We start from the raw sequence: 25334 nt of genomic DNA, 5'->3' as shown, positions 1-25334 counted from the left end.
GCACGACAAAGAAATTCCTCAGAATCGCACTAAACGGATATAAATTGCTATAAAACGGTTCAAATTAACTACATTATGATGTTTTTAACAACTATAACGAGTAAAAACATGACCAGAGAAATATTGCTGGCTAAACAACGATTTGGAATGAGGCAAGTCCGATGTCCTTCATGCTTGAGGCGCGCGACGAGAAAGGGAGGTACTTCCACGTTTTCTTGTTTTATAGTGGCTGTGATTGTGCAATCGACTCCATTCAAAACGTGATGACGTACAAACACCCAGAGGAAGACGTAGGCAGTGTCGGTTTCTTCATAGCATTCACAGTCACCTTAAAAACAGACTCCAGATCAGGGGTAAAAATTTCTGAAATCTGACCCCTGTCATGAAAAGTGCTGTAGATATAGTTCTGTACCACTCAGAGACAAAATTCCAACTTCTATAGAAACTAGAAAGTGTTTTCTATCCAATAATAACAATAATATGCATATTGTACGATCAAGAATTTAGCACGAGGCAGTTTAATTTGGAGACCAAAATATGCTAATGCGGAACAGCACCCCCTATAGTTCCAAGAAGTTAAACTATATTGAAAAAACATACATTACGATGATATGGTCACATGTATCAAACAAAATTCGACACGGAGATAGTTTTCATCCATAACGCCAGCAAAACAGTACACAATCGCAGCTCCAACTCGTGCGAATCAGAAAACCGGAAGTTGTCGGTCACGCCAAAGAAATAGGTCTTATTTCACGTCAGTACCAGATAAACAAAGAATTTCTCCTCTGACGTCCTCTTGACACCCAGAGGAAGGCGAATGAAGTGTGTTTCTGGTCATAGGGGTCATGACCATATATAGGCAGAGCGTTGAAGCGAGCATAGACTTCTTGCATTCTACTTCTTGGTCAGGGAAAGTGCTGTCAAATGACTTGTGTATCACTCAGAGACAAAATTGAAACGGTTTTAGAAACTAGAGATTGTTTTCTTTCCAATGGTATTATTTATATGCATATAGTAAGAGCAATAATTGAATAAGAGGCAGTTTAATCTGTAGAGCAAATTATGCTAATGGGAAAATAGCACCCCCTGTATTCTCAAGAAGTTATATTGTTTTTGTGCATCTCTGAGCGATGTACTATCAATTCCTGGGGTCATTTCATGTTTTCATGTGTATCTAAGATATTGCCGTTCAAGCAGGCAGAAATTTGGCCGGTATGACGTAGAATTGCGATAAAGCCGCTGTCAATACACTGGAAGTTAACAGGAATATGACTTTTAGATCGTGAAAACATCTATCAACATCTATCATGTCAGATTTCAATACTGGCCGATGTCATAAGTCGGGAGGATGTCTTCTCTCGAATGAGCCTTTGATCATATTTTTGCGATATTCCTACATTGAGAAATGTGTAATTGAACAGGAGGTCCACCTAATATCTCCTATTTGTCTGCATCTTCAGTCCAGGGCGCCTTGCATGGTTCCGTTGTGAAGGTCAGACTCCACTCTGCGAGGCACATCGATCTGCAGGCTGAACATGGTGAGATTATAGACTCTTAAATAGCCTCCAGATTGTTTAGACGGTTTTACAGCTAACTAGCTACTCACATGATGATATTGACTTTGGTATTATTGTATTTAGCTATGTTTGCAGGCCAGCCCATAGAGAGAGTATTGCATTGTGGGTTTTGTAGTCAACTTGATCTGGAACTAATTTCCATGATTTTCATGTTGCTACCAACTGTATTATAAAGAAAAAACGTGTTAGTGTTATTTAACACTATAAATTATAGGAATTAGTTGTTTGGGGGGATTTTTCCTTTAGGGCCGAAGCACTGAAACTCCCAGGATACTGTATTCATCAAGGCCTAATTGTAAATTCCACAAAGAACTACAAATGAATCATAAATGTCACCGTGACCCTTTTCCACTTGGTTGTCATTATATGTAGGATGCTTTTATCGAGTATTTCGATTCAGTGCAACTCAAGGACATTTGAAGTGAGTTTCAGTCAAGACGACTGATGAATAATCCACACGGTGTACATACATTTAAACAATAAGGCCCGAGAGGGTGCCAATATACCACGGCTAAGGGCTGTTCTTATGTGCGCCTGGATACAGCCCTTAGCCATGGTATATTGGCCATATACCACAAACCCCAGAGGTGCCTTATTGCTATTATAAACTGGTTACCAATGTAATTAGAGCAGGGCTAGACCCACCCAGTTTATAAATATCAATAATACACATGCTTGGTAGGTATACAGAGTGCACATCAAATAAAGAGTCCGAATTGGTGGCTGCAACCTAAGTTTTAATATTCATTATTGGTTGTTTTTCTGTGTGGCTGCTCTCTACTTTTCACACGGTTCTGCCCTGGGTCCATTGTTATAGCACGGCAGAATGTGTCCTAACATAAATATTGGATGACAAGATAAGTGTATTGGTGCAGGGGCCTGCTTCCTCCTTCCACCCCCCCCATCTAAACATATAACACCATCAGCTAGTCCCAAGGGAGTGATAAGATACATTCTGAAATATTTCTTAACACTTCGAGGTCAGGAAGGTAATATGCTCTTGGGAAACCAATGAAAGGTAGGAAAGCTGTACGGAACTTTTTATTTACTTGTGAAAAGATGTACTTTCTTATTCAGACTTCTCAGTTGACCTCGAGCTAATGTTTGTCCCCTGAGAGAAACGGTGAAATGGGACTGCTTGGGCTCACACATATAGATGTAGGATCTTAATTTGATCGCTGTTTTGTTGCTGAGAATTTTCCTGCATAGCAGGAAAGTCTAACTTGTAGTGTATTCAAGGTTAAAAAGGCTTCTAAAGTTGTCAATTTCCACTTTAAAATGTCAAACTTGATTTGCCCTAATGGCAAATGTATCAACCCCTACAAAAACGTCCATTACTTATGAATCTACATGATAATTCACAGTTCCTGTTGCTGCAGGAATAATTTCTTACTGTAGCAAACTGACTCAAATTAAAATTCTACATTTGTATTTATAGATTTGAATAGCTTCAGTCTGCCCCTCGCTTCAGAAAATTCCTGATTCTAGTTGACACACAGAGTTGAGGCAGTCGTGACAAAGTCAGGGAGTGACAGTTCTGGACCTGAGGCATGGAACAGAGCCGTGGTTGGTCACACTGCTTAGACCGTTAACATAGAAACACAGAGAAAGTGATGCTGTTATACAAAGGCTTTGTCTTTGTTAACTTGCCAAATAAATTTCATCAGCAAGTCATGGCCATCCCCCAAACAGTAAAAACAAAATGAAGAATGTATTCATATTACTTTGGTGGGATCAGATTCAGTTCAAATGACAACATGGTCTCTTTAAAATGTCAAAATGGTGATATTTAACCTCTGTACCCAAGCTTCACCTATTAGTTATATAAATGATACAGATATTCCTTTACATAGACTGCTATATGTTGTTAGTCAAAGCCTACAAGGGAAGATACCACACTGGTTCGCAGTTGTCAACAAGGCAAAGGCGAGTTCACATCGGACCAGAGTAATTAGACTAAAGAGGGACTGCCCCTCTTTAGTCTAATTACTGTGGTCCGGTTTTAATAAACCAACTCCCTTGTTGCCATGGTAGAAACACCACCGTTTCCAAGCAAGGCCTTGGCATGGGCGACCAGCAGTGTCTCAGATCTATTCATGGCCAGCCAGTCTCCCAAATTCCTGCTGAAAATCTATCCTCTCCCCCTGCTGTGGCTTCCAGTGTCTGGCAGCCATTCTCTGGCTCCTCCACATCACACAGTTTCCCACTTGAGTCAAGAATGCTGGAGTTTTCAATAGAACTAAAAGTGGTTTGTTTGTGAGGGCCTTTCTCTTCTACACTGTGGGGTTACTGGACTGTGTGAAGGGTGGTTTGTGTTCCGCGTGACCAGACATGACACAAGAACGTACCTCTTGGCAAAGACAGACTAGAGAAAACCAAGCAAATCCAATTTACTGTGGTGGAGGGTGGATATTTAGTTCTATTCTTCCACCCGCACCTACTCATTAAAGTTTGTAGGCTTGGGAAAGATGCAGTGGCCACCCTTTTCCAGCTCTATGCTGAGGACAGTAGCAGAGGACATACAGTCGTAGTATGTTTACCTCTGGTATGGCGTTGTGCAAACTTGCCTTTAGCTTCAATGTCATGGCTATTAAACCAGCTATGATCCTGCCACAACCAAAATGGTCAATGACTTTACCCTGAGACCGGTTTCACATCACTATCTAATGAAAGTCCACTGTCAGTCTTTGGGTATACAGGGACATGATAGGAAGCTGCGGTGAAGGTTTGTTGACTATAACACGGTTGACACCTTCAACATATAGCAGAAATAACCTGAGAAATCTTAGAGCAGAAACTGCTAACTGCAAATATATTTTGGCTTGAACGTCTTGATTTAGGCCCAGGGCAAATCATTGACCTCAGACAGTACCACTATTAGCCTAATCTGAGTATCTGAGTTGACTTACAAGGGCCTAACGCCATCATGTAGGGTTATTGTTTCTCAAGTGCACACTTGATTTGAACTGGTTGATTTCAGGCTTTGTGCCAACATTATTTTAGAAGATGTTGCATTGACAAAAGGCGCAGATGGAGTTTGTGTACACAGCTGTCGGCGTTAAATGGATATTCGATTGGATGATGTTTTCAGTCAATGGCACTGCATTTATAAAACGGAGGAATAGATTTTTTTTCAGGCTACAGTAGGCTAGACGATAGCCCAGGATAATTGAGAGGAGAAGCGAGAACAGAAAGAACAGTATTGATTGTCTCCTAGCCTTTAGAAAACATATGTTTACTTAAAAGGAAAGAAGACAATCAATGTATTTCCCTATTTCATGTTGCCACTGTGGTGAAACTACAGCAAGGTTACACATTTATTCTTACCAGAACTCGAGCACTGGAACACCGTCTTAGATAACCTTCTACTTGCTTTCTGCTGCTGAAAATCTGCTGTGCTTTGGAATTATCCGTTGTGTTTGTGGACCCATTTGACCCAGTCTATGGAGGGAGACCATAACAGTACATTGAAATGCAAGGTGTGTGTACACACAGCTAAACCGTGTTTAATCTCATTAATGCAGAGAGGCCACTATTGGTCCTGGGGAAATTTAATTTTGTTATCAATTTCCCCTAATCTCCACTGTGATAGAACAGGCTCAAGGGGACAGTATTATTAAATGCAAGGGCTTTGGTGGGCAGTCCTGGCATATTAGATATATCATTTCCCTGAAGGGCCTAACACCAAAGTGAATTGTCAAATAAATGGTCAATTAGTCTAAAGTAATCCATTTAGAATTCATATGGGACGGGTTACCTTAACAGGGTATATTTATGAAATTCAGGTAACACTATACATTAGGCTGCTCTTATACCCGTGTAGTAACACTGCAATTACACTAGTAACAACATTGCGGTAATGATGATCTTAACGCATACAGTATTTCAGCATTAGTACACCGGTAGAAGATCCACTTATTGTTAAACGTCACAAGAGCGTCACAAGTGCAACTTAATGTACTGTGTTAACACACATCTAGTCCAGGGAGGGTGACACTGTGCTGACTTGACCATGCTTTCACGCCACTCGTTCCACACTATCGACTATGGACACACTCTGTTGTCTCCACAGCTCGATGCAGCAACCACTCAATGTTGTTTTCCATCCACACAATCCATTTCGGACTAATTTGATATCCATCACGTGCATGAACACACGCTGAGAGGAAGTGTCAAGGTTGCATTGCATCGCCACCAATCAGAAAGCATCTTTCTTCGTTAGCGGATAACAAGTTGTGAGACAACAAAGCCACGGTGTGCCAAGGGCAGTAATGTGAAATCAGTATGTGGCCTATGGTGAATTCTGTAACGCGTTTCAAGAACAAAACATCACATTCTGTCTTGATAGAGGCCTACAATGCAACGTTTGCTGGACAAAGGCTATGCTGTAGGTGGTTTATTGATTTTGTTTTTCGATGTAAAAAGAATAGAGATAAGGTGCTTAGTTTGCCTTTAGTCTGAGTCAGAATCTGACTGTGCAGTCAAAAATGTGATTTTTCTGCATTTTATATATATTTCCACACTATGAGGTTGGAGTAATACTGTGAAATTATGAACATTATGATAATGCCCTTTAAGTTTAAGAGCTGTTTGAAAAGACTGCCTGAAATTTTAGCCTGTTTTGGTGGAATGGAGTTTTGGCCTGCCTGGCGACATCAACATAAATTAGTTTACACACTCTTAGAAAAAAGGGTTCTGAAAGGGTTCTGCAGCTGTCCCCATAGGATAACCCTTTTTGGTTCCAGGTAGAACTCGTTTGGGTTCCATGTAGAACCCTCTGTGGAAAGGGTTGTACATGGAACTCAAAAGGATTCTACCTGGAACCAAAAGAGTTCTACCTTGTACCAAAAAGGGTTATTCAAAGGGTTATCCTATGGTTCTAGATAGCATATTTTTTTCTAAGAAAATAGATCAATTAAAAGGGAGTTCCCCTCCCTACTCAGCCCACTCCTAGACAGACCTAGCTAAATTATTGCTTGAGAAATTGCTCTTTGCTAAGAAGCTTTTTTTGTTTCTTTTTGACCATTTTAATGAGAAATATCACAGTAAAGTACTTAATTGTTAACCAGAAATGATTTGATATTGAGATAAAACGGCTGCATTGGACCTTTCAGACTTTTAACTGTTCAGGGTTGAAACTATTTCAGGTGAAAGAAACCCATTGTTTGACTTCCCATTGAGATCCTTAGAACTTTTTGTTTAGTTTGGACCCTATTCAGAACTTTTGGACTGCAGAATTGAAGGAAAATTAGTCATTTGAGATTTTGATAGGATCCACGACTATAGCCTAGCTCGAGGGCGTATCAATGGATCACGCGACCTAATGGCCGCTCATCACCATTTTTAATTCCTCTGCCATAGCTACCCCATGTCCGCTCATGTAAAATGCATGACTCTGATGAATGTTCCTACGCCTTCATCTCTTAGCCCCATTAAGCATTTCTCTCCCATCTCTCTGTCTTTGATGCCTAAAGATGATGCATAACTTTTGTATTAGCGAAGAGCGAAGTGAGATATTCCAGTTCTGAGCTAGCCGAGGGTATAGACCTCTTGCTCTCTGTTTTGAAGGAGAGATAAATCACGTCTATCCCTAACGGGCCGTCACATTACACACTGCATTACTTCTAGCGTCTACTGTTAGGGAAGGCGAGGTTAGAATGACTGATTATTCAATGACTTATTCATAAACCTGCATTTTATACACCTGATTTTTAGTGTGACGTTGCTAGCAAGGGCAATGGGTAGCAGGTGGTAGCCCGCCTGGGAACTTAGTCTTCTCCCATCCATATTCGTCTCTTTGACTATTCTTTCAAGTCGTTTCCATCAAGTCGTTTGTTCTAAATTATTATAAGACGTGTTTTAACTGTCTCATAAACCGTTTTATATATCGTATACGTTAGATTGGCTGAACAAACCCCCAGTGCTCACTCCCCATGCTGATATGAGTGATGCGCTCATATAAATTAGATAAATTTCTCTCTTTAACCATTTAATCTCTAATAACTTCAAGCGTCACAGCCATACATGGGCCACTCGACAATAGTGCCCTACATACGATACGCGTTAAAAAAAGGATTAGCTGGCTATCTGGATGATTGGCACATGACAGTTCCGCTGTAATCCATGTGAAGTTCATGAGTATAATGCAGAAAGACATATACAGTATTTATTCACTAGATTGAGGATGTAGAGATTATAGCACATCGCACCATCACAGGTCCAAAACCTTATTTCACACCATATGTTAAGTTTCTTGCCGGAGCCTAGCTGGTGTCAGTGATGGTGGGTTGAGGCCAGAGAGGACGTGTTTGACAGTTTAAGGCCGCTTTGTAATACTGTTCCCACTGTGATAAAATGGTGATGCTGTGTGACATGCCCAGTGTTGTGTGTGTGTGTGTGTGTGTTGTGTGTTGTGTGTGTGTGTTGTGTGTGTGTGTGTGTGGTGTGTGGTGTGTGTGTGTGCGCGCGTGCGTGCGTGCGTGCGTGCGTGCGTGCGTGCGTGTGTGTTGTGTGCATGCATGCTTGTACCCATTATGTGTCGTGCACATGCAGGTGTGTGTGTGAACTGGATTTCCTTCTGTGGTGACAGAGAACGAGTTCAGTGCCGTGCGAGGGGTGTTTGTGTGTGTGTTTGCCAACACTTCAGCATCGCCGCAAAACTGTTTTCAACTGTGCAATGCACTGTTCAATGCTGGATTTGATTCAGCATCAGGACGTCTCCTGAACCATAAAGAAGAAAACACACAATCATGATGCTAAAGATATTGATGTTATATTTCCATTCATCCCTTGTAGGCTATCTCACTGGTTTGTATCCCCTGGCAGAAAGGAGAATGCAGTATTCACTGGTTATAGTCATTATTGACCTCTTCATTCGTCCCTGAGGCGGTCATTTCATTCAGTTTGTGTCCTAATTATTAGTTATTGCTAGCAACCAGCCGACTCATTGGAAGTCCTTGAACAACACAACACAGCCTAAAAGAGAATGTCTGGTCCTTTCAGCTGATACATGTCCTTTCTCTCTGTGTCTTGTTGAACCACGTAGCCAGGCATACCTGTGGAACTTGGTGATTAGATCTAAAATATTGGCCATTTTCTAGGTGGCCTGGTGTTGAGATGCCAAATGCAAACACTGGCGAATATATCACCACAAAGAGTAAAAACCCTCTTAAAGGCCCATCTGAACTCAGTTAGAGGGGCAAAGGTCACCAAAGTGAAGAAATGTGTTTGGGATTTGCCTGGAGGCCATGACGCCTTAGAGCGTGATGCCCCCGAGGCAAGACGTGTACTTGTATATAAAGTGCCCTCCCTTTTCTGTGAGTGCTTTGTCAACAAAGCTATGCAGAGTGCTTTAGATTGCCACTCAGCTTTTAACTACCACGAACATGTGTAGGAGCTCCACTGTCAGACCATACCAGTTCATTGCAGGAGGGAGTCGAGATAGATGTGAGTGGAAAGATGTTACGACCAGGGAGGAAGATGGGAGATGTTGATAGAAGAGAGAGTGTGTGTGTGTGTGGTGTGTGTGTGTTGTGGTGTGTGTGTGTGTGGTGTGTTGTGTGTGTGTGTGTGTGTGTTGTGTGTGTATTCATTAAGTTGGTTCTATGTGTCCGTTCCTCTTATAATAATTCTGGTCAGGCTTATCCCTTTAATGGGTTCACTTAGAGAAAAGAGGCAATCTCCTGAAAATTCCAAGCATTCCACCACGTTAAAACCAAGGCTCCCAGAACACGTCCTAGAAAGAAATATAGAGAAACCCCAAACAACAGCTTGTGCTAATCATGTTTGTCAGTTTCAACCAATATAATCGCCCACATCCGGATGAAAGAGCTGGCATTTTTACTTCGTACACTATGACTTTGCACTAATGATTCCACAGACATTGTGTAGGTTGATGATATTGCTTCCCTCTACTAATTCGATTGCAGTCCTTCCGGGAAGAACAGAGAAAAGAATAGAAACACAGCATCAACGAATAAAATCCTTTACATTGGAGGACGCAAGGAGCAACCTTGTTATAAATGACCTTTTTGACTTGTATAAGAGTCTCTTGAACACCGAGGAGGCTGAAGAACGCTGAGCTCTGCCTGTGTGCTGAGTGGCATGCATTGTGTTATTACAGTGAGCTGGGCGCTTTCCAGCCAGGCTCTGTGACTGGAGGTCTATTGTGGGCTTAATTAAAGAAAGAGTCTGTACTGTGGGTATTCATGTGCTTTCTGAAGAGGCCTCTCCACCTAACAGCACAACCCAAAGCAACAGCAGCAGCTCTCCAAAGGTTGCAAAGAGACCTGGGCTTTTGTTTGATTTTCTTTTTACTCTCAGGGAAATAGAGGATATCATCTTACTCTGGATGGGCACTTATTTACTGAGGCTATTCTGGCGTAGTGTTTTTCCCAAAGGTAGAGAAACCTCTCTCCTGCTCAAACCTGCTACATAGTCTTTGTCTTAAAATGTAAACATTTTTTTTTTGCATTTGTGCAGACTATACATGTTTCATCAAATGTGCTTAGCTGATATACTGTAAAAGCACATTTTATGATGATACAAGAATTTAGCTTTTTCCGTTAAAATCTCAACTCTTGTCTAAAACTAACCTTAGATGGAAATTGATTTTCTTGTCTTTCTCAAAAGTACATTTTTAAACTGTGCCTTACTCATCCGGTTCCAACTCTAAAAATAAGAGCCAGAATCACTGCCACGGTCAGGGTGCTTAACTAGCCAAGTGCCCTGATTCATTCCATTCAACCAAGGTCTTAAACTTCAACTCTTTCTGACTAATACAAGCATATTACATTCTTCTTCCAAACACGTTTGCTTTGAAATGCACAGATTCTAGGAAGGTGGCAGATTTGAACTTTTCAAGTGACTATGGGGAATGTGACCCAAGATAAGGTCAGTGAGTCACTCAATATAATGTAGAAGTTGAGGGAGAGAACGAACGCCCTACATGTCTCCAGAAGTAAATGACTGGGGCCAGAATCTTTAATCTAACCTTCTTTCGTTTGGGGAGAGAAAACAGCATGCTACAATTAACTTTTGCTAGTGTGTGTGTGTGTGTATGTATGTGTGTGTGTGTTTGAGAGAGAGAGACAGAGAAAGAGAGAGAAAGAAAGAGAGAGAGCGAGAAAGAGAGAGAGAGAGAGAGCGAGATACCAAGATAGATACCAAGAGAGAGACGAAGAGAGACAGAGAACTTTGGCAAGATTGCAACGAGCGTGAAAATTATAAGTGGGACAATACCAGGAAGGAGAGAAGATTATTAACCAGGATTGGTGATCGACACATTTTCATTTCAGATGCCATAATCCCACAACAGGCATACTGTACTGTACCAACTGACTGCACAGCGTGGGCTGTCCCTGCTCTAGCCACAGTACCTCCCGATTGGCTCATCTAAAGCAGGGCCGCCCACTAAGCTATTTGAATACAGAGTGGAGGGGAGGGGGAAGGGGAGGTGGACCGGTGAGCTAGATTCCCTCCTCCTGCCAGCGTGTTCTCACTGGGCTGGGGAGAGGAGCGGCTTTAGGGTGCGAGGAAATATGCCACGAGAGGCGATGTGACAGCCAGAGACAGACGCACACTGACACAAAGTTCCCCCAGTCGGACTGGAGTATTGCTGGGCTACTACTGCTGCAGCTGGTCTGTTGTAACGGAGAAGGAAGGGCCTCTTCTGACCTGCCGGTTCAGCAGCTCAGTTCAGCTCTCTCATTTCTTCTTCCTCTCTTATTTCACTTTGTTTATGGACAATGGGATTTTAACCATGTGGCAGGTAAGGAGGACTGTGATTGATTGTGTGGAAATGTTGTTGTGTGGTCCCTGAGGGTGTGGGGTCTCTGGTTACTTAAAGCAGGGGTCATCAGGAGTCCTCTCCAAAGCTCTATACATCTAGTGATGATGATATCACAGAGAGAGCTGAGTTCTAATCCTAATTAACTGTGATCACAGTTATAGAGCTGATGATCGTATGACCATGAGGTTAAATAGGCAACATTTCCCGATTGGACTCCCACCATATACTTGTGAGAGGTAGTTACTTTAGTGAATATTCTACTGTATCAATATAACCTATTAATCATCAGAATTTGAGTATGATACACTTTACTTCAGCATCTGTGTTCTTGTGGTTATGAGACTAGAATAGGTTTGCTGTTTGGGGTTATAACATAAGTAGTAGTTGTAGTGCTTTGCATATTCAGATGAGTGGACTGTGATCTGTTAAATATTTTTGATAGCAGGAATACAGTGGGACCCCTAAGGGTACACGTCGTGATTGTATCAGCGCAGGGAGTGATGCCTCTGTTCGTTTCCACAATCGTTCTCATGTGACCTAATTGTGGGACCCTGATGAGCTTCTGTCCTCTTAGCAGACTTTATGTGAGTGGGTGAGAGATATCGGTGGGGTGTTCAAAGTTAGTGTAGTGTGAGAAACCTGAATTGTTGGGCTTTTTAAAATAAATCATTGAAGGGAATTTGACACACTGACTCTGCGGGCGGCATAGGTGGGGAGGCAATTGGGAGGATGGCATGTGTGTGTGTGTGTACCTGCACATGTGTGTGTACGTGTTTGTTTATGCTATGTATTTCTGAGTTCCTCCAAATCCTCTCAGCATACTGCCGACAACATGGTGTGATACTGATCACACAGTGTAGGAGGGAAGCAGAGGTCACATCTGCCCATTCAGCAACATGTCCTTTCCAGCCAAGCACGCATTTGACAAACGTCTGCTGAGGACTCCTGAACCCTAAGCACAAACCTATCATGGTCACTTCCCTTCACTTATTGTATTGTGGGTCAAAGGCACAGAGATGCCTCTCTAACCTTCTCTCCCCTGGTTCCAGATCTATTTGTCCATGTTTGGCATGACAATGACCATATGAGTTGACAGACAGCACAAACATATCTTGGATCAGGCTTTGCATTTATTGTCTTTGATAATGACCGGAGAGCTGTGATTTCAAGATATGGTTGATGCTTTGTCAACCTGTTATAAAGAGGTCCACTGTCAACTTGGTCAGTGGAGACGACTGCTTGAGGACCATAGTCTGATAAGCCCTCGTGGGGCCACTTTGACCTGCCTCAGGACATGACAGACTGTGGGAATGAGTCACTGTGGGAATGAGTCACTGTGACTTGCTCTGTGTTTGTCACTGGGAAGAAATATAGCAACAACAGCATTGTCTGTTTGTCTCTGCTTTCCTGTGTCTTTGATCTACTTCTGGTCATGTTGTGTGTCTTGTTGATATAAGGTAATTATATGGATGTTGACCTAGCTGTTACCTTTGTGTTAGTAGTGGCACATTTTCAGTTTATTACAGTTGTGCTGTTTGCTAATTGCAATCTGGGTATCTCCCAGCAGGAAATAAACCACAGACATTTTTTTCCTTTGCTTATGCATTCTTTGATTATTTGGTCCAATAGATACATTAACAATATTTCCATGGTAACTTCTTCTGCAATGAGCCTTTGACAACGAGAGACTTGTTTGGGATTTTGACTCTGCCTCTTCGATCAGGGAAGTCGTGTGGACCGGAACACAGTTTTTCAGTTTCCAGCGATCAGCCATAGTCATTCGGCACAGTAGAGCGAGAACAATTGAAATAGGAAAAGTGTGACTTTAGTTTGGTGGTTGCCATTTTGGGGGAAATTATGGGATGTGGAGTGATGAGAGCGATGTGTCTTTCTGCACGTCTGCATTGTTGCCACCAGAGAGCGTTCTTTCTTGAAACGTTTTACAAAGTTACTTTGACGATCATTTTTGTGTATAAATAGATGTTTTTTAAAAAATGATTTATTTATTTATATATATTTTTTAGGGGTGAATCAGCTTTATATTGCGGAAAGATTGTTGTTTCCATCAATGTAATTGTCTGCATCATTTCCAATCCCCCATATCATTTTGTGGTAAATATATATATTCATATACATACACGTACATACCCATACATATGCATATGCATATGTAATCATTCATACATATACACATATATACATACATACATACACATACCTATATAGATATACTTTTTGTGGAATATACCTTTATTATTCCCCGCTAAATTGAAGAATTTGACAGTCCTCCCATTCATATCACAAGAATGGACAAACAACACTATTAAAACAGGCAAGAGAATAGACAGGCTTGTGCATTGTGCAGAAAACCCTGAAGAAGAAGGCACTGCGTGCTGAAACGTTGGTTGCTATACCCATTAAATGTTTGGGAGCATAATTAGTGTGCAACTTTCTTTCTTTCTTTTTATAGTTTACTCTCCGTTACTCAGCACTTCGACAAAACTTTTTTTGCAGTGTGTGTCAGCTTCTGTTTTTTACTACAGAAAACTCAATAAAAGGTGTAGTATTTGAAGTGTGAAACATAAACAGATATCACTTACACATAGGCTGCTTAAACACCTCCCATAGTGGTTTCAAATAGCGCTAACTTGATCCATGTGTAGGGTGTTATGTATGCTGTTATGACCTTATATGACTGTTTACCAGGTCAGGTCAAGCATGCCAAGAATAACCTGGGGTCAGCCTCTTGGGGTGTAACTGAAGGAGCAAACCAATGACCTGTGGTCTAACTGACATGTCAGGACGAAGGCCCCCAATCCCATGACTGTGTCTGCAGTCTATAGCGACATCTTCTGCTGGTAGAAAAGGATATCAGTATGACTTGATGATGCATGTCAGAGAGAAGATAACCACCCACGCACACACGCACACACAACACACACACACACAGGCACACGCACACACACAGGCGCGCACGCAACACACACACACACACACACACAACACACACACACACACACACACCACACACACACACACCACACACACACACACACACACACACACACACACACCACACACACACACACACACACACACACACACAACACACACACACACACACAACACCACACACACACGTATATGCACACACTCACACAAACGAGTGCACCCTTTATTACATTCCCACCTCTGACCTCTAAGACTGTTAAACTCAGTACCGTAAGCTTCCTAGCTCCATATAACATTCCACAGACGCCAGGTAAAGTTTTCCCAGTCTCTCCGCCCGGCACTGGGTCTTTGACTCTGCCAGAACTGTCTGATGAGTGGAGAGGCATATGTCACCCCTAACCCCTCTCTCTTCCCTGTCACTGACTGACACTTAGCCATGTCTGTGGAAACTGAAGCTGGTCTTGAACAGTATCACAGAATCACATCAACAGTCTCAGCTACAGTGGGGCAAAAAAGTATTTAGTCAGCCACCAATTGTGCAAGTTCTCCCACTTAAAAAGATGAGAGAGGCCTGTAATTTTCATCATAGGTACACTTCAACTATGACAGACAAATGAGAAAAAAAAATCCAGAAAATCACATTGTAGGATTTTTAATGAATTTATTTTACAAATTATGGTGGAAAATAAGTATTTGGTCAATAACAAAAAGTTTATCTCAATACTTTGTTATATACCCTTTGTTGGCAATGACAGAGGTCAAACGTTTTCTGTAAGTCTTCACAAGGTTTTCACACACTGTTGCTGGTATTTTGGCCCATTCCTCCATGCAGATCTCCTCTAGAGCAGTGATGTTTTGGGGCAACACGGACTTTCAACTCCCTCCAAAGATTTTCTATGGGGTTGAGATCTGGAGACTGGCTAGGCCACTCCAGACCTTGAAATGCTTCTTACGAAGCCACTCCCTCGTTGCCCGGGCGGTGTGTTTGGGATCATTTCATGCTGAAAGACCCAGCCACGTTTCATCTTCAATGCCCTTGCTGATGGAGGGATGTTTCACTCAAAATCTCAGGATACATGGCCCCATTCATTCTTTCCTTTACACGGATCAGTCGTCCTGGTCCCTTTGCAGAAAAACAGCCCCAAAGCATGATGTTTCCACCCCCATGCTTCACAGTAGGTATGGTGTTCTTTGGATGCAACTCAGCATTCTTTGTCCTCCAAACACGACGAGTTGAGTTTTACCAAAAAGTTATATTTTGGTTTCATCTGACCATATGACATTCTCCCAATCTTCTTCTGGATCATCCAAATGCTCTCTAGCAACTTCAGACGGGCCTGGACATGTACTGGCTTAAGCAGGGGGACACGTCTGGCACTGCAGGATTTGAGTCCCTGGCGGCGTAGTGTGTTACTGATGGTAGGCTTTGTTACTTTGGTCCCAGCTCTCTGCAGGTCATTCACTAGGTCCCCCCGTGTGGTTCTGGGATTTTTGCTCACCGTTCTTGTGATCATTTTGACCCCACGGGGTGAGATCTTGCGTTGAGCCCCAGATCGAGGGAGATTATCAGTGGTCTTGTATGTCTTCCATTTCCTAATAATTGCTCCCACAGTTGATTTCTTCAAACCAAGCTGCTTACCTATTGCAGATTCAGTCTTTCCAGCCTGGTGCAGGTCTACAATTTTGTTTCTGGTGTCCTTTGACAGCTCTTTGGTCTTGGCCATAGTGAGTTTGGAGTGTGACTGTTTGAGGTTATGGACAGGTGTCTTTTATACTGATAACAAGTTCAAACAGGTGCCATTAATACAGGTAATGAGTGGAGGACAGAGGAGCCTCTTAAAGAAGAAGTTACAGGTCTGTGAGAGCCAGAAATCTTGCTTGTTTGTAGGTGACCAAATACTTATTTCCACCATAATTTGCAAATAAATTCATAAAAAATGCTACAATGTGATTTTCTGGATTTTTTTCTCATTTTTGTCTGTCATAGTGGAAGTGTACCTATGATGAAAATTACAGGCCTCTCTCATCTTCTTAAGTGGGAGAACTTGCACAATTGGTGGCTGACTAAATACTTTTTTGCCCCACTGTATTCTGAACGGGAGACAATCACACACATTTAATACACTGTCATGTAAACATGCACACATACTTGCATAGTCGCTTCATAGGACATCTCTCTCTTGTCATCTGTCTTGTGATGTAAGGGTGTGGAGCGAGGGAGAGGGGAACGATCCTATACAGTATGATACATTATAGATGAAGGATTTGTGTACTGTTAACATCACACAGGTCATATAAGATGTCTCCACCGTAAACTGGATAGACTCCTACTTTCTACACAAACTCATAACCTCACATATGTGACTCGTTTCAGGAAATTAGGCGTATGTCGTGGGTCACTACTTCACGGGAGAGCCATTTTTTATGCAAACTTGCTGTGCAAACATGCACTCACACGTAAGCATGCAGGCACGCAGGCTCGCGCACAGGCACATGCAACGCACACACACACATATGCTTGCTTGCTCGCACACACACGCATACAGTACACACATGCGTCATTGAAACTTTTCCATCTGGCCATGTCAGCTTTATAAACACTATTATATAAACAGATTCTTCCCCAATCTGTCCCCAACACAAATGTAATTTTTAATAAGATTTGTTATTATTATTCCATATCTGGGTCAGTCAGGAGGGGGGAGCCAGATGAGGATCATAGCCAGAGAGTCAGATGTGCCAGTTTAGGGTTCCAGGTCCCCCCCTAATCGCCCGGCTCGCACCCCAGCCTCAAACACAGCGTCCAATCCCATTAGTCGTGACTGACTCGATCTTCAACATGAAAGTCTCTGATTGGTCACAGACACACTGGCAGGAGCGGATTATGGATAAACAGGCAGGGTGTCTGGGGCCGAAACAAAGACAGGCAGGCCGAGAGTGAGGGGGGCGAGAGGCTAAATGCTAACGCTATTGAGTCTGACGTACGGTCTGGGGCGGTCATTAGAGGTGATTAGGGGGGCCACTGCATGCGACGGTCATGGGGAGAAGGGGAGAGAGAGAGAGACACTGGGTAACAATACACTCTATAACTGGTGTCAGAACAGTGGACTGCGGCTGTGGAACTGTAGCTGTGACAAATCCATTTTTATGCCAAGACCAGAGGGTCCAATTTCCATTTAGTAGTGGATATTTTCACACTCTCAACAATGACTTTGGAAATATGCCTACAGTATATATTGACAAYAAAAGCAGACATCAAGGGCATGAAGACCATGCACCAAATGTTATTCTATGGTTCAAAGGGTGGTGTCAATTTCATACTCAATAAAAAATCTATAACTTCAGGTAAATTGTATGGGGGGGTCAGCTCCTGAAAGAAACTTTAGGGTCAGGGGTTAATCTCAGATGCTCCAACTTTGTGTGTCTGAAGAGATTGTTATTACACTTAACAGCCAATCCTCTAATCTGCCTTGATGTTATTAGACGTGTTTGGAGAGAAGCAAAAAATGTGTCAAAAGTCCTAGGTAGCTAGAACAATTTCTTGTTATTTTTGGCCCTGGTTAGGAAACTATAGATTATGTCCTGATATATGAACTATAGACATGTGAGCGTTGATTCTTATTCGATACTGTATAGGGATTATAAAACCATAATTATTCATTTGTATTTTTTTGTCCCTTTTTTTAAACTCCAAAATAATACAACCATTTTTTTACCATTAACAATTGTAAAATAAAACTGATATTTGAAGTATGTATCTCACATATAATCTCCAAAAATTAGGCGAGATGTAGAATAGACATGTCTGTATTTACGCTACCTATAAATGGTTCATACTTTTGCCCTAAAAGTAGGAACCATCTCCTCTCGTGCATCTCCTCTCGTTTTTCGCCCGTCTCAGTTCATTTGGAAATGAAAGTGCATATGCATACACTGATTATGTTAGGTAGGTCAATGCCTTTGACCTAGTTTGAGCGTTGCGCTCCGTGGGATGCCACAGTCGCTCACGTCAAGCCACCGGATAGACAATATTCCCCTCCATTTTGTTACAGCAGCTCTCTGCTGGTAATTTATTTTTTGGTTTATTTTATTTTAAGTTTCAGCTGTTCTGGGATAACAAGCGTGGGATTACAAAATGGTATCCACTGCATGGGATCTCCCTTTTTTGATAGTCCCATTGTACCGAACTGAAAGGGAATCTTGACCACATATTATTGAATAAGGGGTGTTTCGTTTGGCTGTTCTATCTACAAACATTCAGTAGGAGACGTAAGCTTACTATGACAGCATAAGGGCTATTTTTACATCCAATTTCAATATACTGTAGCTTGAAGGCGTTAACCAATCTCAAATTGAATACTTTTCCTTTTTGTCTCAGAGCATCTGATCTTTGCACCCTTATACATCATATTGTCTTGCCCTTTCATCTTTTCATCCACTCTTCATGAAGTGACTGTTTTTAGAAACTGGAGACAAAAAAGATCTGTTTAAAATTGAACAGATCAAAGATAGTGAAAAAGCCACAACCTCTAGCAACCGAGTTGAATTAAAGATACAACCAGTACCTCCACACACAGACAAGATATCCAGCGAGACACAAGGGGATATGCATAGTGCTCTAAATCAGGGGTTCTTATACTTTTTTCAGCCTGGGACCCAAATGAGAAATTCTATGTTTTTCTGGGACCCAAGCTCATGAAAAGGGCCTTAACTGAGCAAAACATTTTAGTGTCCCCCCTTCTTGAAGACAGAGAGAACATTTTTTGTTTTAAAGTTAATTTCCTGCAATTCTACACATTGTGCCATGGGCATAGAGAAAATGTTGCTGTTTCAAAGCTATTTTTCTGCAAATATACAGATTATGCCTTCGGACAGAAAGAATATGTTGCAATTTCATAACACATTTTGCCACGGGGAAGAGATATATATATATATATTTTTTGCAGTTTTACAGCTACTTTCATGCAATTCTACACATTATGCCATGTTAATATGATATTAGAGTGGGAGTGAATATAAAAATCAAAGAGGGACCCGTGGAGTTCATGGCCCCTGGGACCATGCCCTGCATCAGTATTTTGCCACCATAACAACATGTTTAGATAGCTGGCTAGACTAACTTACCAATCGAAAAATTGTTAGCTGACAAGGTGAATTGAGTGACTGACATAACAAGAGAAAAACTGCTGATGCACAACCAAATTTTGAAATTGCACCATGTATTCTACTATTGTAACTCTCAACAGTAAGTTGACCCCCACTCCACCCCCTCCCCCCTCATACTTTAAAAATGGCTACTCTAAATGTTACTTGGGACCATATAACTTACTCACAGTTCAGGCAAATTTAGTTGAAAGTGATAAAGTTTCCTTACCGGTAAATCCATTTTCTTGTCGTTAATGGTTAGGTTTCAACTTGGTATGAAGATAGTGTAGCCTCGTCTTCATTGGCCATGTTTCAGTCTGGCTATGGCCTAGCTGGCTGTCAGTGTGAGTCTCCATTCTTTGTGCCTGTCCCCACCTGGCTTCAATTGCCAAGCCAGCAACATTTAACTTTCTCAACCAAACCTGCCTGAGGCACCATGTTAGTTACAACAGAAAGGGTTAATGCCATGACCGTTAGCAAATGGAAAATACTGTAATTCAACTTGTGACTCTCGCTCACTCTGCATATCAGCACACTAACATGACTCCACACAGTATTTGATTGATCTTAAAGGTTCAGACTCAGTTCAACTACTAACCCTGGTTAGGCCTTTGGGAAGGTCATCACAGTCTATTTTTCACAGAGGTCAATAGGAAGAAGAGTCCAAGACTAGTGTCTAAACCCATTACATGTCATAGAACTCCAACGTATACAATGTGTATTCTTCAGATCTGAAATTCACACAGTATTTTAATGACACGTGTTACATTAGTTATTCTTCTGACACCTATCCCTGCTGATTTTTTCATTGGACCACAGCTATAAATGAGCAGAAGGGAGAGAGAAGACAATACCCTCTCCCTCACCCCCTCTCTGCCCCTCTTCTCTCTTCTCTTCTCTTCTCTACCTCCTCCCCTCCCGCACGCACCTCCACTGTGAGGTCCGACAGATTGCAGTGTCACTTTTTTTGTGTGAAGTGGGATTGTCCACAGAGCTAACCGCTCTAGTGAACCGCTCTCTCTCGCTAACTTTCCTGGAATTGTCGGGACAACTGTTGTGCCTCTGTGGCTCGTGTTAAACTCCTGTGAAACGCTGGTCGGCAGCTACACTAGACGACTTTGCGAATTCAGTGTGTGCGTGAGGAGGATAAGGGATAAGCAGGAAGCAGAGTGATGCCTGCTGTGGACCGGTGTTCCACCCCGCTGTGTCTCCATGCTCAGGGATCTGTCCTCTGAGCTCCCTGCTGCCTGTGTTTCTGATTCGGGCTCTTCAGCTTCTGTAGCATCGTCCTCCTGCTCAGCAGAGATGTCTGCGATGCTGAGTACACGGGAGCGAGATCCATCGGTGGGTACTGAGTGGGTAGGCTAAGAGGGGATCCGTGTGCTAAGGAAGGGCAAAGACCATGGCAAAGTCTGACGGGGGCTCCACTTCAAATCAATTCCAATTTTATTGGTCACATACACGTGTTTAGCAGATGTTATTGCGAGTGTAGCGAAATGATTGTGTTTCTAGCTCCGACAGTGCAGTGATATCTAACAGTAACATCTAATCATTTCACAACATATACCCAATACAAACAAATCTAAGTAAAGGAATGGAATTAAGAATATATAAATATATGGACGAACAATGTTAGAGCGGCATAGACTAAGATACAGTAGAATAGAATTCAGTATATACATATGAGATGAGTAATGCAAAATATGTAAACATTATTAAAGTGACTAGTATTCTATTTATTAAAGTTATTACTTGCTTTGGACTTTTACCAGAGGAATCTATTCAGCTGTTTCATGGTTTATCTGGTGTTATTAGGTTGAGAGCAGACACTTTGACATGCAGTCGCACACTTTAATGGCGTACACCGAAGTCTAGGGACCGATTTCGTCACTGAGTTCAGGGAAACGATTGGGTCACTGCAGTTATCTCTGATAGCCAAGTCATTGTTAGTACGGTGCGTGCTACATTGATTTATTCAGTCCGGTATCAGGTCAATTAATCTAGGCATGTTTGGTGTATGTGTTTAAAACGTATGACTTATTACACAATGTACGATCCTTAATAATGAATGTGTGTTGTCACTACAGCTTCTGTCAGATGACCGAAGTTTTAAGCATTCTGCAGTTGACATTCAGTGAACTCAATGTCCCTGATCAGAGGAATTCAGAGACCATTCAATGCTAAATAAGAAGTGTTGTGTCTGTCACAGTTCCAGGGGGTAGGGGAGTGGCGTTGCTTAGCAGTCTAGTCCCACTTGGAACTAGGTCAGAGAGATGTATAGTACTGTACTTGCTGGACACACAAGTACAGAAAACAGTGACATCTGTTGAAAATACTACACTCAGGGACATCCCTGGAAAAACGGCTTTATTAAAGGAAGGATTATTCTCTGACTTTGAAGGGTTATTCACTTATTGAAACGAGACTTTGAAGAAGGGTTCAAATTGAATCGTTCAATTACATCAGGTCAGCATTACCATGGTCAAGTAAAATCACATAATGGTTCTGGGTAGCTGTAAAATCATTACATTTCCTGGTAGACAGGTCCTGTTTCCTGTGCTCTGCTCAGCATCAGTTTATTGAAAATCATTTGCCCCTTGCTGTACTCAGCCAACCTGAAGTCTGAGGGTACATTTTCACTGCCACAGGATTGAGAGAAGGGCATGGCGTCGGGAGAGTATTGGCACCCGCCACCTCAGACAATGGCATGAGTGTTGAGCTGACCTGTCTAGACAGCGTTGTGGGGGAGCAAGTTTCAGTTCTCTGTCTGATGAGTGATTGTCTGCATTCAGCATCAATTGTGGATTAAATAACCCACCCAGAGGCCTACAAAAATGATATACAAATGTATATTGCCAAATGTATTGAGTTGTGTAACCAGCTTTTCGATAGAAGTAAAAAAACATCCCTCCCTATTGGTTTTGACAAGGACTCTGAGTCACCGCCAGTCCGTGTGTTACAGCTTGCCATTACTGAGACAGATGTTTTAACATAAATTGTACTCCTGTCCTTTGTTTATTAACATTAGACAATTAAGACAAATAAATAAAGGAAACATAAAATAACAGAAGAGACTTTTGCTTTGTTATTTCTATGACCTCAACTTTTGTTTTTAGCGTAGCAGCCACCCATATATTGTGGACATTTCAAACAATACAAGCTCTGATAGCTCAACACTCCACGTTTTTGTTGGATTCATTTATCGCTTCATTATCATTGAAGTGCTACATCTGATGACAATGGAAATGATCAGTCACCTTTAGATAACCATTCACGTGTATTTATCTGAACGTCCACCTTTCTGTCCACCTCTCCAGATAGCTGAGCAGTTAACCTGGATTTCGCTGACACACCCGCGCCTGAGTTCCACCTGAGAGGATGGATGCGCTGGAGTCAGAGCTGACTTGCCCAATCTGCCTCGAGCTCTTTGAGGACCCACTGCTCCTGCCCTGTGCCCACAGCCTGTGCTTCGGCTGCGCCCATCGCATCCTGGTATCCCACTGCGCCTCCAACGAGCCCGTCCAGTCCATCGGAGCCTTCCAGTGCCCCACCTGCCGCTATGTCATCTCTCTCAGTCCGCAGCGTGGCCTAGAAGGACTGAAACGCAACGTCACCCTCCAGAACATCATCGACCGCGTCCAGAGGGCCACCTCCTCCGGCCCCCTGGCCCTGCTGCCTCACAGCGGGCCCAACTCCCCTAGCGAGAAGGCCGGGCGATTCGCCCTGGCCCTGGTCCCCGCCTCCACCGCCATGACCAGCCCCGGGACGCCGCCCAGCCACGTGCAGTGCCAGTTCTGCGAGCAGGACCCGCCGCAGAACGCCGTCAAGACGTGCGTGACATGCGAGGTGTCATACTGCGACGAGTGCCTGCGCGCCACGCACCCCAACAAGAAGCCCTTCACGGGCCACCGTCTGATTGAGCCCATGCCGGACTGCCACCTGCGGGGGCTGCAGTGCCTGGAGCACGAGGAGGAGAAAGTGAACATGTATTGCGTCACCGACGAACAGCTCATCTGCTCGCTGTGCAAACTGGTGGGAAGACACCGAGACCACCAGGTGGCGGCCTTGAGCGACCGCTTCGAGAAACTCAAGGTAAGGGATGACTTTTTGAATGTATACATGAACCTGGTCGCTATGCTCTGCTGGTGGACATGTTGTTTTGAGGAGGGGCGGCATCAGAACTGCTGTGGATAATGTGTGTGACGGGGTAAAGAATTAAAAGCGAGAAGTGAGGAGCTGTGGAAAGCTGTGTGTGAAGTGAAAAGAGTGAGAAAGTGAGATGCCCGATTGTGCACTCGCCATCGCAGGTGTGACTTTGTAAGTGTAATGTTGTGTTGAAGAAATACAGCTACTATATTTTGTTTTGAGTGCACTATAATCCTCACTAACTATGTAGCCTAAATTTCCTACAAAAATGATGTTATCATCTTTTTGTTTCATCATTAGCGGAGTGTCCTAATCATACAATTAGTACAATTAATTCACCGCCCCAAAATACCAAGAGGGTCTCTCTGCATCTCTCCTGTGCAGGCAGTGTGAAAATAGGGGCTCATTAGTGATGAGGAAGCTGGCTGCATCCAGTAGGTTGAGGTTAAACAGTGGTAATCGCTCCATTTGGTGGGGGTTGGTTTAATTGAGTGTGACTGGTAGGTGGTGTTAGATGCTGTTAGGGAGGGCCCACTGGGAGATGGCCTGGTATTACCCCCTCTCTCAGGGGGGAGCTGAAGCACACTCAGGGGGGCTGTCGGATGGGGGCCTGCTGCCATGTGAAGAAGGGTGTCTTTTAGGGCATGGTGGTCCCCAGAAGTTTGGTGTTTGATGGAGGTGTCCTATATGGATTCTGCAGGACAAATTAAGACCAGAGTTTGATTTGTGAGAAGGCCATGTGTGATCACTGATTTTCAGTTTGGCATCTTTTGCAATCTGGTCCATCTGTCCTGTGTATGTTAAGCGGTCTAGAAAAGTGTTCTGATTACAGAAGTAACACATTGCCTATGGTCTGGGAAAAATGTATCCTTTTATAAAAGCATTTCATGCAATTCTACGTCATTTTAAGTGACTGGTGACTTTAGCAGAATCTTTTTTAAATCAGCAAAAATTATAGAAATTACAGGCTAGATAAATAAAAACAACCTAGTCTTGAATCCATCAATAGCCTAGGCGTAGGTGTGTGGAGACACACAAAGGCTGCATTTATACAGGCAGCCCAATTCTGATCTTTTTTCCCCGCTAATTGGTCTTTGACCAATCAGATCAGCTCTGGAAAAGCTCTGATGTGATTGGTCAAAAGACCAATTAGTGGGAAAAATATCAGAATTGGGCTGCCTGTCTAAACACTGCCATTTTGTACAGTATGAGGAAGAAATTAAAATCCTGAAAAAGCTTTCCAGCTCACTCACCAGTCATGGACAATGCGCCGGTATCAACAGCCTCTCTCTCTATTGTTTTACTTACTTACTTACTTATTGTTTTATGCTGTTAACTGAACAGGCCTATTTGGAAGTTGATCAAATATTTTGGTATCCCACAGACATATTAGAGTCTTCTCTTTTCAGCAGTAACCATTTGCTTTTCAACCTATGTTTTCCTGCGTTTGTATTTGAAATATTGCGAAAGGTCTGTTTTGGCTGCATGCTATTCACTGGCAGATTTGACGCACGTTCCCAAGGCAAATCCTTGTGTTTAGGCTACACACAATCCACACATATGCTATTTATTTTAAATGAGCTATTGATCCTCTGTGGCTAAATTATAGACGTATTCCTGGTGTAGTATTCTGAATTATTTCATTTATTTCAGAACAGACAGACAGCAGCAATTCTATAATTTAGTGCACCGATGGAGAGGTGATAGTTGCAGGCTCATGT

General features: G+C 42.6%; 1 protein-coding gene across 2 annotated transcripts in view; it reads left to right on the top strand.

The window, feature by feature from the left end:
• LOC111970892 (E3 ubiquitin-protein ligase Midline-1) overlaps positions 1-25334 on the top strand; it is a 51665-nt gene that overhangs the window by 3895 nt on the left and 22436 nt on the right. Inside the window, exons 1-2 of one of the 2 annotated variants that reach the window (XM_023997637.2) lie at positions 11056-11349; positions 22785-23559. In XM_023997637.2, the coding sequence (XP_023853405.2) occupies positions 22846-23559 (714 nt within the window). In that variant the 5' untranslated portion in view covers positions 11056-11349; positions 22785-22845. Of the gene's footprint in view, positions 1-11055; positions 11350-22784; positions 23560-25334 lie in introns of those variants that run through there. The other variant, XM_024146693.2, reaches the window with a different exon arrangement.

This window comes from Salvelinus sp. IW2-2015, unplaced genomic scaffold, assembly GCF_002910315.2.
Source record: "Salvelinus sp. IW2-2015 unplaced genomic scaffold, ASM291031v2 Un_scaffold16496, whole genome shotgun sequence".
Lineage (NCBI taxonomy): Eukaryota > Metazoa > Chordata > Actinopteri > Salmoniformes > Salmonidae > Salvelinus > Salvelinus sp. IW2-2015.
The sequence above is the reverse complement of the archived record's forward strand: the minus strand, read 5'-3'. Positions and strand labels throughout refer to the sequence as shown.